This window comes from Pipra filicauda, unplaced genomic scaffold (genome assembly GCF_003945595.2).
Source record: "Pipra filicauda isolate LSUMZ 115617 unplaced genomic scaffold, ASM394559v2 scaffold165_size2600900_pilon, whole genome shotgun sequence".
Classification (NCBI taxonomy): Eukaryota; Metazoa; Chordata; class Aves; order Passeriformes; family Pipridae; genus Pipra; species Pipra filicauda.
This window is the reverse complement of record NW_024104162.1, coordinates 1,630,186-1,643,810: the sequence shown is the minus strand read 5'-3', so window position 1 is coordinate 1,643,810 and position 13,625 is coordinate 1,630,186. Positions and strand designations below refer to the sequence as shown.

Genomic DNA, 13,625 nt, shown 5'->3' with positions numbered 1-13,625 from the left:
TTTCTGCAGAAAAGCTTAAAATAGAAAAGGAAATCAATACTCATTTACAGTATCTGGCAGCCACTGAACCAAAACATATATGTACACCTACAGACGAGCAGAAATAACAACATTTATTTAAACCACAAGCTGTTATTCTGCTGCAGAAATGCTGTGTTTTATGTGGAGTGCTTTACCAGAGGCTGTACCACATATTTCTGACCATTTTAAAAAAGCATCAGCAATATCAAGAGCAAATACTTTCAATACCACAGCTATTAACCCCACCACTGCCATGCCAGCTCCGACTCCTTCAATTCCAGCAAAGAAGGAGTCAGAGATGATGTCTGAGCTAGCAGCATGGAAGATGTTTTGCCTTTCCTCCCGACTTTCTCTTCTGCCAACTTCCAAGACGTGTGCTGGATCACATGTGAGGGGTGCACCCGTCACAGCCTGCCATGGGAATGGGAAGAGCTCCATCAGCTCTATTGCTGCAGCACAACACCAGGGTGGCTCAAGGCATCGGAGACACGGAGCTCCCATATGAGGCTTGAACCATTGCATGTGTCACGTGGGACCTGGGGCAGGAGAGAGCCCCGAGTTCTGTGGCTGTGAGGCAGGGATGGGGTTCACTGGAGCTCTGTGCCTGTGCCCTGCATGGTGCCCAAGAGCTGGCAGGGCCGTTTGGAGCAGCACAGGTTTGGACCTGCCTGCAGGATGGTGGGTCGGCTCTAGCAGCGACACATCTGAAAATATTCTGGGCTCAGCAAAATGTAAACAAGCCTTGATGGTGCATGTAGTTGTGCTGAGGGATCTGATCACCGCTCCTAAAGCAACAGGAGAATGTGCACAGCAGGAAGAAAACCTCTGACAGGCAGAACCCTTAAATGGTGCTTCAAAAGGGAAACATACACCTGTGTGTAAGAATGAGGCAATGTTTCCACGATGTAAAACTAAGATCCTCAAAGGGAGGAACAGTGTTTAACAAATCAACATTCCCCAAACACTGAAAGTGAAATGAAATGTAAACAAAGTGAGTCTGCTGATTGCTTTTTTTTCCCCATTCCCCAGCTCTGAGAAATGTGACCAGTAAATAAACAGGATAAATAATAACAACAGCTGGCTTTTGTACAACACTCCTCATTCAGAAAACCCAAAATGCTTTACAGAGGATGCAACTAGGCCACTTGTAGAGTCACATAAGGCAGAGATGAATGGCACCTCAAGAGATCCTCTGATCCATTACCCTGTCCCAAGCAAGGATCAACCTTTTCTCCCACTGCTACACAAACTGAAGTACAGAGGTAAAAAGCCTTGCCCACAGCAACACTGCATGCCAGGGGCAAGGGTGGACACACAGCATGAGGCAAAACATGACCCTACAGCAGCCAGCAGGAGTTCAACAGCAGAATTGAAGATGTCAAGATGTGGGTTTCCTGTGCTACATGCACAGGGCCACAGTGAACCTGGAAAAAAAAATTTTAAAAAGCTTTCTGTCCTAATGAATTTGTGGGCATCAAATAATGTCATAGAGGTGCTCTATGCATTTTCAGAACAGCCTGGGTTGAGATGTTCCCTGCCCCTCGTTTGCAGTGGGTCAGAGGATGACTGAATGTTGATTGCCTGAATATCTTTTTAATAACATGAGATCGTGAATGCTGCTCAGAATACAGTTTTTAATATAATAATAATAATAAAAATACATAATATATAATAATATACAATATATTATATAATAATACATTTTTTCAAATATTGTAGATTAGCTCTCACACAAAATTGAAAAAATGAAGAAAAAGCTTAACCATTAAGTCAGTAGATGTTATCTCTACTGCAATTTAATTACTTACAGCTTCCCCATCACTCCTCATGCCTTTCGCCCAGCAAATTAAGCCACCATAGATTTCTGGAATTTGACAGTTGAATTTGAAACCCCACTGAGATAGTTTTGAAAATAAAAGTAAAAAGTACATTGAAAAATTATAAAAATAAGCACATCTTGCCAGCTGGTGAACCAGCTAACCTGCTGACAACTATAGCAAATTAAACCAACTTTCTATTCTAAAGAAAGGCCAAAGATTTAAGTTTTATTCCCTCAGTCTGCAAGCTTCAAGCTTGAACAAGGAAGAAAAAAACATATAGAGCAAGTTCTTTTACCATAGGTCAGACAGACAGCTCAAAAAGATCAGTAATCTTTCTTGCATAGCAAATCTATAGCAGTTTGTACATTTTTTCCTTACCCTTCTGAACACAACACTGGAGCAAACGATTACTGCTAAATGTTTGGCTTTAGCCCAGTTGTCAATATTTTGTTCCCTTTTTTCTTCCTATCCTTTCTTTTCAATGATTGCTGCTGAGACCATTTACCTGTAGCTGAACTGCAGAGAACTAATGCATCACTTAGTAGACTTTTTCTAATATCTCTCTTCAAACATCAAGTCCTCTTCAACCACCAGCTCCTCAAGGAATAACTTACTTTCTCTGGCAACTTTTGTCTAGTGACTCCAACCTCAATTCGTATCACTTGGATGGATGACTACACCCAATTTTAGACAAGGAAATAAAAGTACAGTGAAATTAAGAGTCCGATTCTGTAAATCACTGGTCATTGTGTCACTGCCTAATGACTGTCTTGACCATGTGTTTTGCCTGTTCTCTGCTCCTCATTGGCGTCTTTATTCTGTTTTCTGACACTAAATTCTCTAGGTCTAGCAAGCTGTCTTTGCTATCACTCAGTATGGGAGGGTTCATCATCAAGCGAGCGCCTGCCAAACAGAAATGAAGACAGCTCCTGGCTGGAGAGCCAGTGTCTGTCATGCAGAAGGGGAGACACTTTCATGCATGTTGAAGTACTCATGAAGTTTGTTGTTACTCAAGGTCTTGGGACGCTGAAAACTGCTACATGTCTGCTACTGCTAAAATAATTATTCCCTTCAGGCACAAACGTACTGCATCTCTCTAGGGGAAACAAACACATTCCCAGGCAGAGAAAGACCAACACCTACCCCATCTCCTGTGACTCGCTGATGGGACATCCTGTAAAAGTGTGCTTGGAGGCAGCTAAATCTGACTGCATCACTTTGGCCCCCAGGACAGCTTCCACCAGCGGTGCCCTTCCTGTCTCCAAGGCCACACTTCAGTGTCACTGTCTAGGCAGTGAGTCTGGTCAGCTTTGAGATGCCCTTCTGACACCACCACCCAGTGACTCCCCCGTGTCTGGTAGCTGTAGATGATGTTTATGGTTGGGACTAGCCCAAGGCTGGTATTTGGGTTTGCTGTACCAGTACTTTTTTTTCAGTTAACATAAGTGAAATTTTATGGGTCTGCAAGAGGAAACCCTAGAGGAGATATAATTTTAATGATGTCTAAAACTTTACTTACCCTGGTGCTGCTAATTTCTTCCTTCCTATTATGGATAATAAGCCATACTGATATAGCGCCGGAATGTCTGTACTGGTAGAGTACAGGACAGGGATGTATGAGTACAGTAAAGGATATAACTGCCTAAGCACATCTTAAGGAATCTCTTGGGCAAGGTGCAATGCTATCTCCTTGGATATTTAGGATAATCAGCCATTTGCTATCGGGGTTGTGTCACATCTTTTGGATAAGGGACAATAGGAGGTTTAAAACACTGATGGCTTCCATTCAAGTGGAAGCACATTAGGACAATGTGCTTCTGGACCTAGGGAAGGCAACTCAGCCAAATGTGTCTGCAGGGACAGCTCTTAGAACAATGCAATTTCCCTACAAGAACAAAGAGATCAGATCACCCTGGCTCTGAAAAGCACGAAGTCACAGCAGCTTGAAGGGAACTTGCAAGGCCAACTCCTCTGCTACAGGCATCTAGAAAAAAATACCCTCCTCTACTCAGAACACCTATACCGGCCAACTCTTGTTGTAGATTTATTCATGGTGACCTAAAAGAGCTGCTGTGTGTTCCCAAGGGATGTTCAAGAGTGCTGGAGAAATTGAAGCAAGGAACTGTGTGCAGCTGTTTTATTATTTTGACTAAACCTACATATTTCTTGTACTAGTGAAATAAAGTGCTCTTCCATCTGGAACCCTGATAAGATCAATGAGTTTGTCTGCTTCAGCTATGGCATCACTGTCAACAAAGAGCTGGTTTGAAGCAGGGGTCAGTGCAGGGTCTGCTAAGGATAAATAGACCTGGAGGGACTGGCAGGTCTCTAATTGCTGAGTGACCAAAGAGGGGATTGGTCAGAGCCATGGCACAAAGCCAGTACTGATCATCACACCTGCATTCCAATTAAAAGCACATGAACTGTTTGCATGAGAGAAGCAAGGTTTGCTTATCATTCAGTCTCTGGCAGAATAATGAGCAGAAAATGAGTTTTGCAATACAATCTCAAGACCGTTTCTCTTTTTTTCTCCTATTTCTACCTCTCCCTCTGATATTCACCATGCTGCACAGCACCGTTTCCAATTCATCAGGTGGCACGCTGAGAACCAACACTGATTTTGCTTCTTTTGCTGCTCCCAGGATCAGGATGAAATTTTACTGCTTTGAGACTCACAACAGGGAACTCCAAAAGTCACCTTGTTTCCAGACACCAATGTCACAAAATTGTACACCTGTGCTCAGAAGCTGATCCTAACAGGGGAACAAGCAAAAGGGGTGGTTTAATTACAGTTGTTATTCCATTTGTTATTCTCCTTTTTCCTTGGGTTCTGTGTAATAAAGGCAGATTTAGATTTGCTTCTGTAGAACATTCCTGTGGAGACCAAAAAAAAATTATCCTACTGAAGAAACCTGTTGGAAGTACCTACAGCAAGAACCAAAGCTGTTCTCCTGTCTTTCAGAGAAGACAGGAGAAGCTGGTTTGCTAATTTGCCCATCCTCTGAAGCTGCATAAGGAATCATAAAAGGATGCCCCTATTCACAGCGAATAACAGTCACATGGAGCAAAGAGAACAGAGGCATTAAAGGAACACATACATGGCTGATGAATAGAAGGGAGGCTTTAGAAACTCGGGCAATAGCAATACAGCAAGCAAAGCCTGGAATGTTGATTCGACAATGATCATTGTTATTTCCCTTTGCAGTGTGTGTGATGTGATCAGACACACAGAGGGAGATGAATTCATCCTATGACAAACTGTGCTGACATAAGTCACTTTGTAGCACACAGATTTGGCATTAATTTGAAGTTGACCTCATTAGTACAAACAAAGTGCTCTTCAAGAGTGACGCTGAATTAGAAACTCCTTCAAGTATTTCTAGACACTAAAACCACACACTGTAATTAAAGATATTATAATCAGTGACTTGACTCTCTTTGCTTTGACTTCACTTTGGTTTATTTATTTATTTATTAATTCATTTTGGAAAGGTCTGAAAGTAAAATTCAACTTTGTCATCTGCTCCTGCTGGGAGCTGTGCTGATCTTCTGGAAATGCTGTGGAAGTGCTGGTAATGAGATGCCAAAGCCATCAAGCAATATTTACAATTTGAGGGCCAGTTCAAATACAAATGCAGTTTGTATTTCTGCACCACAGGCGCATCTGCAAAATCCTTGGGGAAGAGAGAAATTTATTTTCTCCTTATTGGATTGGCCTTTAATTTCTAACAAGTCAGAATGAATGACAGGCATTTTTCATAGAGGAAAACAAATGTAAAAAGCAAATAGAAAAGTGGGTGCTTTTTGTTTGTTTAATTTTCTATTTTTAATCACACTTGCTGGGTGTAAAAATGAAAGAACTCCTACAAAGGCACTGTTTACTCAGACAATTGCAACTCTGTTTACTTAAACTGTGGTCATGATGCCTAAAGTTGAGGCAACCCTTTCTAGTGTACATTAACAATCGACCAGGAATGCATCTGTGACCCACATGTGTCTCAGTTTCAGGCAGACCACTTCAGTTGCTGGCAATCATCTATGAGATGATCACCTAGAGACCACTATGTGGAGAGATACACAAGCACCATGCCAGACAATGATAGCTGAGGAAGCTCAGGTATCTAGACCTCACGTTTTCAAATACATCCTCTAACTACAAGTGTCTCAACCTTCATCTGCCCAACCTAGAGTGGCTGATCTGCCAGGAGAGACTCCAGCATCACTCTGTCTAAAGTCAGTGGTGGCTGCAGCTATAAGCAGCTCTGGGTCAGCTGGCTCAGCTCTGGAAAAAACTACTGTGGGTCAGTAAATTTTGCAGGGTTTACCTGAGGTCAAGCAGAGGGACTAAAAGTGTCCCAGAAGAAAGCATTTATGCTTATCTAAACAGTGAAGAACGGAGAAGGAAGCATCCAGAAAAAGCTATGGGTATAGGGAACAGAAAGGAAAAGAAGGTAATCTCTCGAGCTCTCCAGGCCCTTTAGAGGCCTCAAAGGAAACATCCTGACTTCTCCTCCCAACTTTCCTTCCCCTTCCTCATCCCACCCCTATTCTTAGCAGTTTTGTCTGAGAGCTGGGAATAGAGAATGGTTCCTCAATTTCTCACCTCCTCATATTTAGACTCAGAGTTCTCAGGGTGGTGGCAGAGGTTTTAACCTTGCATGGAGCATGCTGTTTCTGTTTATGCAATTACTGCTTTCCCATTGAGTAGGGTTTCTTTGGCTACTGGGACATGGTATAGGCATGAGATCAATCCTGTTTGGTACAAATGATTTAATTCCTCCAAAAAACATTACATAGTCCTGAAAATGCCCTGCCTTGTCCAAATCTGGTGTTGCACTCAGTAGTAAGCACTCGGTGCCAAAGAGTTACCCGATTTCATTCTCCACAAATCCTGCTGTTGACACAAAGCATGGAAACGACACCAGAACATTCTGCTTTTTCTTCCCTGCTGCATTCAACAAGACCACTTAATTACACTTTAAGATGGAACTGGCTCAACAAGTTGGGCAGCTTGCAGGGCTGCTGACCGGGAAGCTGCGTCTGCACTGCTGCCAGCAGGCAGCAAGAGAAGACAACACCCAGTCTCCAGCTCTGCTGTTGGGAGTGACTTCCCACCCGAAAAACAAGTGGAAAACACTGTCTTTCTCCTTCCTTAATGCCATTACTACCTACTCTATCTACCCCATCTAATCATTATGACATCTGAGTGCCTTTATGTGTCAGCTTCCTGTGAAGTAATCACCTAAATCCCCCTCTGAAACAAAGGGGACCCTGCTGAGGAACTCACAATAGGTGCCTTTCACTGGCAGGACAACCTTGGCCTCGGTGGCACTTATAACAAAGCTTCCATATGTGCACCAGTATGGGCTGATCAGTCGGATCAACACCACACAAGATCAGAGCCTGGGTATTTGTGAGTACGAAGCAATAAAGCCTCACAAAATTTCCCTCTCTTCCTGAAAAACAGTTGTTTGTTGTTTGGGGTTTTTTTTTGTTTGTTTGGGGGTTTTTTGTTGTTTGTTTTTTTTTTTTTTAAATATGCTACAGCATATTAATCTGCCACAGCCTTTATCCACCTTTGTGGGGCTGTTCAAGGAGATAAAAGAGAAGCAGCAGCTCCAAGGGGTGATGTCTGTCAGTTGTCCCAACTTTCAGAGACTGCCTGGCCATTGTCTGCTCTTCGACCCCGGGCTAGGGCTACTTTTTAATTTTTCCTTTGGCAGATATCCCGGGTTTTCCCCCTCCCTGGGGGTGGGATCAAGGACGGTAAGTTCTATTCTAACAGAAGACAAGTCAATGATAACCTTTGGGCATCTGCAGTGAAGAGGTATTTCTGTAGCCCTAGCCGGGATTAGACACATAATGGATCAATGAAAGATCCCACCGTTCGACCGTTATAGCATCATTCATTAGCGTTAAGATTTGAACCTGAATCAACAATTGAGTTAGAAGATTGAAAGAACTGCCTTCAGTGCTTGAAATAAATTGTAACGGGCCTGTAAAAGTCCCCTGAGGTGTCTTTCTCTCCCCATACATATATATAGAGATCACTTTTGCTGAACACTTAAAATTAGATGAAAGTTGCTGAGCTTCTACACAGGAAGCAGAAAAGCAGAGGTTCTTATGAGAAGTGACGGGGGAAAAATATTGTATTTTTGGTCTGCCTATAAATGCACTTCAAGGGCATTCTTGACTGTAGGATCCAGGCACTGACTTGTTATTCAGTCACTTACCATCTCTCTCATACATAACAATGCATGAAGAGCTAATAATAAACAGTACACCCCCTCCTTATACACAAACACGCAAACACACACACACATGCATGCACTCAGGAACTACTTGTAAATGAGCAACACTGATTCCATCCACTTCTGTTGTTGCAAAACTAGGGCAAGCTCACTCTCAATTAACTGCTTGGTGCACAGAACTCTAAAAAAAATTAACTACCCAGAGGACTTAGACACCAAGTTTTAACTCTCAGCTCTTTATCATCCCTTCATTTCTGGAACAAAGACTCATCCTCTCACTACTAATTTTGTAAAAAATTAAACACAAAAAAAAGCAATTCCACAACTGGATGTTGAAGGTTATGGGTAGTTAATGATTAATTGGCATTATAATACAAGACAGCCTGGTTTCACAGTAGAAGCTTAGTTTCATAGCGTTTGTTTTGTGTAGAGGAAATCTTCAGGTTGGCACAAAGATTGTGTAATGCCTCGGTGGCAAAAACTTTCCCCTTTGTTTCTGAAAGGCAGTGAGTAGAAGTAACTCAGAAACTCTAAAATGGGCCAGGTGATCTTAAACCAGACCCCTGTCCTACAGCCCAACCAGTGTGATGGAGCCGTGGTGAGGTAACTGCACTGTCCTCCCCTCTGGGGACAGGGTACTTCAGTGCTTGTCCACCCTCTATGTTACCTGGGTGCTCACCCAGCCCTATGTTATTCCCATTGTCCCCTAGTTTTGTAGCCATAAAAACCAAGGCCAGCTAACTTGGACCTGTATCCCTCTCTCAGTGCAGTTGCAGTTGCAGATTCGGACACAGGATGATGTCTAACCTGTTGGGTGGTCAAGGATAAAGTTTAACTCCCTACAACAGCTTGAACAACTTCTTCCTGTGACTGTTTTCTAGCTGTATAAAATCAACACAGTTCTTCCTGTTGGCTTACAGAAAAAGAAAACAATAAAACAATATCCAGATTTTTATGAAGTAGGTACCTACATAAATAACTAGTGGCAGCATAAATACATGCCAAGCCAGCAGATACTGGAAGATCATAACTATGGGAGTAGCAGAGATCTATAGCAGATCATAATCAGCACAGAAAGCTATTACAGTAAAGGGATTATTTAAATTATGACAAAAATATTAGAAAATTTTCTCTGTCTGGTTCTTCGTCCATGTTTATTACATGGGCCAGCTTTGAAATTGCAGTTGACTGTGAAAAAGCTTCCTAAATCATTTACAAACTATAAATAATTTAAAACAAACCAAACAACGGTCAAAAAACAACGCTGTCAAACATTCTGCCTGTTGCCCTGAGATTTCGGCTACTACTGTTGAAACCAAAGTCAGATGCTGCTGATGTTTCATATGTTGACACTGAGAAACTCAGAAAGAGTGGACATCTCTAAGCCTGTATCCCACCCCTCCCTAACTGCCTGTGCCATTAGTTTAGTTGTTTATTGCTGACAGGCATCAGCCACCTGCCAGAGCCACTCGGTAGCAAAACAAACTGCCAACCAAGCCAGCTGTGCATGGAATGACAGCAACTCCATCTTTTACATCTGTAAGGTTGACTCGAGAAAGTAAACGTTTGGAGAATACGGTCTTTACAGTAGAGGCTCTCTCAGATGAGAGAAATCTCTCTCAGTGGTTCTGTAAAGCTCCATGCAGACAGCCCTGTAATGTCAGTCAAGCTATAAATAATAATTACAGGAATAGAGTCTTATTTACTGACAGTAAAAAAGGACATCTGCTTTCAAGTGCTCACCTGGGAGTTGCTGCTGGCTTCCAATACCTGCAGAAGAGATACTGCCCATCAGCATTGATGATATGGGGCAGGTCCTTGTATGGGATGTTTTGAGGACTCCGCTTTGGCGAACTTTCCTCTGGCATTCTGGAAGAATGACCTGCAAGGTGTTGGAAGAAATAAGACATACTTTAAAACAAGTGAACCAAGATAAAAGCTGATAGCCTGGATAGCCACAGACATTCAAGAAAGTCAATCAAAAAGGCAAGCATCACTGATGGGAGCCTCCCTCCAAAACCCCAGCCAAAGAGCCCCCGAAATCTTTGCTTTAAAACAGAGATGTAGCAATGTTTTCATTCAGAAAAGGTTCACATTTGGGGGTAGAGCATTGGGGGGAGGGGGGGAAGAAGGGAAAATCAATCCATCACCAGTACTTCATTATAGCTTTCTCTCCCCCACTTCTCCCATCTGTGTTTATTTTGCATCGTTTTGTCAAACGGATCCTAAAGAGAATATTTTAACTGCAATCAAGTGCAGATTGTGCAGCAGTCGCTACAGATATGAAAAGGCAGCTGCATAAAAGATTTTCCTCTGCCTGAACATTTCCAAAGAACAGTAGAGGGTACGCAGCAGAGGTATCTGCCACCGTGTCATCATTAAGATCTCCTCTGACATCTCAGACAGGAAGGTGGCGGCGGCAGGGAGCGGAACATTTCCAGGAGAATTTGCCACAAACCTGTTTTCATCCTGTGCAAGGGTTTGCATTCTAGTGAGGAGCCGGCATCGCAAGTCAAACGCAAGCAGATAAGGCTTTTTGCATCTCGCTGCGGAGCCGCGTTCACACCCCGGCAGCCCCGCGGTCCCCGGCGGGCGCCCGGCGGGTCCCTCCCGGCGCTGCGCGGGGCTCGCCGCGGCTCCTCTCCCCGGCTCGCTCGCTCTTTGAGGAAAGTCGCTTGGGTAATTCACCACTTCTTGTTCATCACTTTTTTTTTTTTCCTTCTCAAACAAATTGCGTGTGTGGGCTGAAGTGGCGGTGGTGGGAGGGGAGGCTGGGAAGGGTGGGGGAGAGGGAGGGCTGGCGGGTGGGAAAGCTGCAGTCCACTTTCCAGAAGCTGCTGCACGTACATCAAAGGCACCTTGAACACATGCAGCTGGAGCAGCTCACAAAGTTCCTGCCGCTGCAGGTTGTTTGCAACTTTACTTCCTTCCTGCCACTTACAGTTCGGAGGCCGCGGCGACGGGGGGAGGCGAGGAAGGGGGAGCCCTTTTCTCAAAGCGATCGCCGCTGCGAAGCCATCTCGCTTGGAAGCGCAACTTCCCCAGCCCCGCGCTGCCAGGCGGGGAGCGGGAGGGAGGGGAGGAGGAGGAGAAGGAGGAGGGAGGATCCAAGCACCGACGCGATGCCAGGTCGCCAACCCCGCACACGCATCCTCCCGCCGCGGCCAAGCGCGGCCGCCCCGCGTCCCCCGGCGGAGCCGAAGCCCGGTGGCTCCACCGCCCGGTGCGCACCGGCTGCTCCCGGGAAGGAGGGAGGCAGCGGCGGAAGGGCGGTGGGTGGTCGGATGGATGGATGGAGGGGCGGGCGGTGCCGCGCCCGGGACGCGGTCGGTGCTGCCGCCCCCTCGGCTGGGCTGGGCGGGGAGCGGGAGAGCCTCGAGGTGCCCTCCGGGCCGGGGGGAGGGAGGAGGCACGGCCGCCCCCTCCCCGGGTGTGCCCAGGGGGGTCCTAGCCCGCCCAGCCGCCGCCCCGCCGTGCTCGGATGGTCGCGGGCGGGGGGAGCGGCAGCAGCGCTCCCGCAGGCCCCCGGCACTGGGCTCTGGCCATGGGAGCGACCCTTCAGCTGCCTGCTGCGAGCTGGGGGACACGAGGGGGCACCCCGGGGGCGTGGGCGGCTTCTCGCGCTGAATTTCAGGGAGGGGAGACCGTGGAGTCTTGCTGCCTCCTGGGCATCCCGGTCCGAACCGCTCCTTGGGATCTTGACACCAAACTTCGCTGTTTGCGTCTAGATGTGCATCACTTCAGGCTTTGAAGCAACACCGAAAAGATCTTCAGATACTAGTTCGGAGGAGCACCCCAGCCCCTTGCTTTGCACCCTCATTTGGGGTAAATACCATGAATACGGTATATAATTTTATAAGCACATCTTTTAATAGTGCCCCAGTCACTGTAGATTGTACACAACACGTATGCTGCAACTCTGTAATGTGAGATCTGCTGGTGGTATATGATACTTGCTTATAAAAATTGTCACAGCAAGGTTTCCTGAAGCTAACATAGCTTCCCAGCCTTAAGGCATCCAAATAAAGAGTTTTGTCATTTAATACTGGTAAGTGCTTAGCATTTATTGAGCACAGATTCAGGCCTTTCACGTTTCACCAAGTTCTTTAATTTTTACATATCTACATATACTTAGAAATCTCAAGCCTTTCTAAGAAGAGGCAGCTATTAACCCTATTTTTTAAAGTGAGGTAATGTGCTCTTCAAGTACAAATCTGTGAACAAAGACTGAGGAAAGAAAAAAAGAATGTGCTAACAATAATAACAATAAATGCAAAACCTCAGAGATGAGCCATATAAAAATAAAAAGGAAATCAAAACCAGACCTTATTTTATTCTTCTTTCATTGTCATTTATATTAAATGCCCTGGGGGGGGTGTTAGTTATAAATGGCAAAAGCAAAATTGCATATTCCCGTAACTTCTCTTGTTTGGAAAAAAAATAAACAAAACTAACATTTATGGTTGTTTATAATGAGTGAGATTTAGGTCAGATGAGTCTTAACAAGAGCCCTGGGAGCTGTACCTGGAGGTGTACCATTTGCTGGGCTGGCTACTGTCTAAGCATGGATGGGTGGAATTAAAGAGTTATCACGAACCAGCTCCAGAGTTGGTAGAAGCAAGGACATATATTTATTTAAAGGATACAGATCAGATAATAACTGCATTAAGAAAAAAAAAAGAAGGAAAGGAGCCTCCTCCCCTGCTCATGGTTTATCTGCCAGGAACAGTTTACTGCTTCCCTACAGCCACCCATGAAATCTGACGCCAGGAACAGGCTCCTCTCCTGCTGTGGTGCTGGGAATATCAGAGTTCCCAGGGCCACAGAGGGGTGAAGGGAGTTGAGGAAAAAATCTCTTTCTAAAATTCAGGTTAAAAATAGCATCTCAAGGAAAATGACCTTTGTTAGGACACAAGGGGGAGATCCTGTATTTGAGAGCTTGGCCTGGTCAGTCCAGATACACGATGTCCTTGATACCCTGTCAACCTCTGTGTAGCTAAATCTGGAGACAGCAGAACTGTGGTCCAGCCTGCCCTTTCTTCCAAGCCCAGACTCTCTCCACTGCACTGAAGTGAAGAATCAGCTGATCCCTCCTTCCCTTCTCCCCAGTTTCCCTGAACCCCTCAGGAATTTGAGGTTTCTTCCCATAGGTAGCACACCCCCCACCCCCCATGCCAAGGTTAACATAATAAAAAATGAATGAAAAGCAACTGCTGACTTGTTGCCCTATTATTTTGTGGAGTTTAAGCTGTGAATGAAAAGGCACCTGAGAAAGCTGGATTGGGTCTGAGGAATTCACCTAGCTGGTATCCAGAGTGTACACCAGGCTTTAGCAGAGCAATTATTGCATCCTGGCTCCCTGTGAGAAATCAAAGGGATGCCTGAGCATGCAGTATTTATGAGACTGTAACATCTTCTCTTGTCTTAGTGGAGTGAAGTATGTTTTGGAAGTAGAGTTTAAGCTAAATCAACTTCTAATAAAAAATAGATTCACACTTGGTGAATCTTTACACTGACTCAGTAATTGCTCAAG

The 13,625-nt window shown here is 44.8% G+C and overlaps 1 protein-coding gene and 1 long non-coding RNA gene across 5 annotated transcripts in view; one reads left to right on the top strand and one right to left on the bottom strand.

Moving 5' to 3' along the window:
• The window catches only part of MGLL (monoglyceride lipase), a 106,679-nt gene that overhangs the window by 53,325 nt on the left and 39,729 nt on the right, over positions 1-13,625 (bottom strand). For 2 of the 4 annotated variants that reach the window (XM_027729315.2, XM_039379392.1), the window contains exon 3: positions 9,836-9,974. In XM_027729315.2, coding sequence (XP_027585116.1) covers positions 9,836-9,974 — 139 coding nt within the window. Of the gene's footprint in view, positions 1-9,835; positions 9,975-10,550; positions 10,992-11,033; positions 11,264-13,625 lie in introns of those variants that run through there. The other 2 variants (XM_027729285.2, XM_027729323.2) reach the window with 2 other exon arrangements.
• Positions 10,219-13,302, top strand: LOC120322881. Its single transcript, XR_005562832.1, has 2 exons — positions 10,219-10,771; positions 11,821-13,302. It is a non-coding gene; the product is annotated as an uncharacterized LOC120322881 (long non-coding RNA).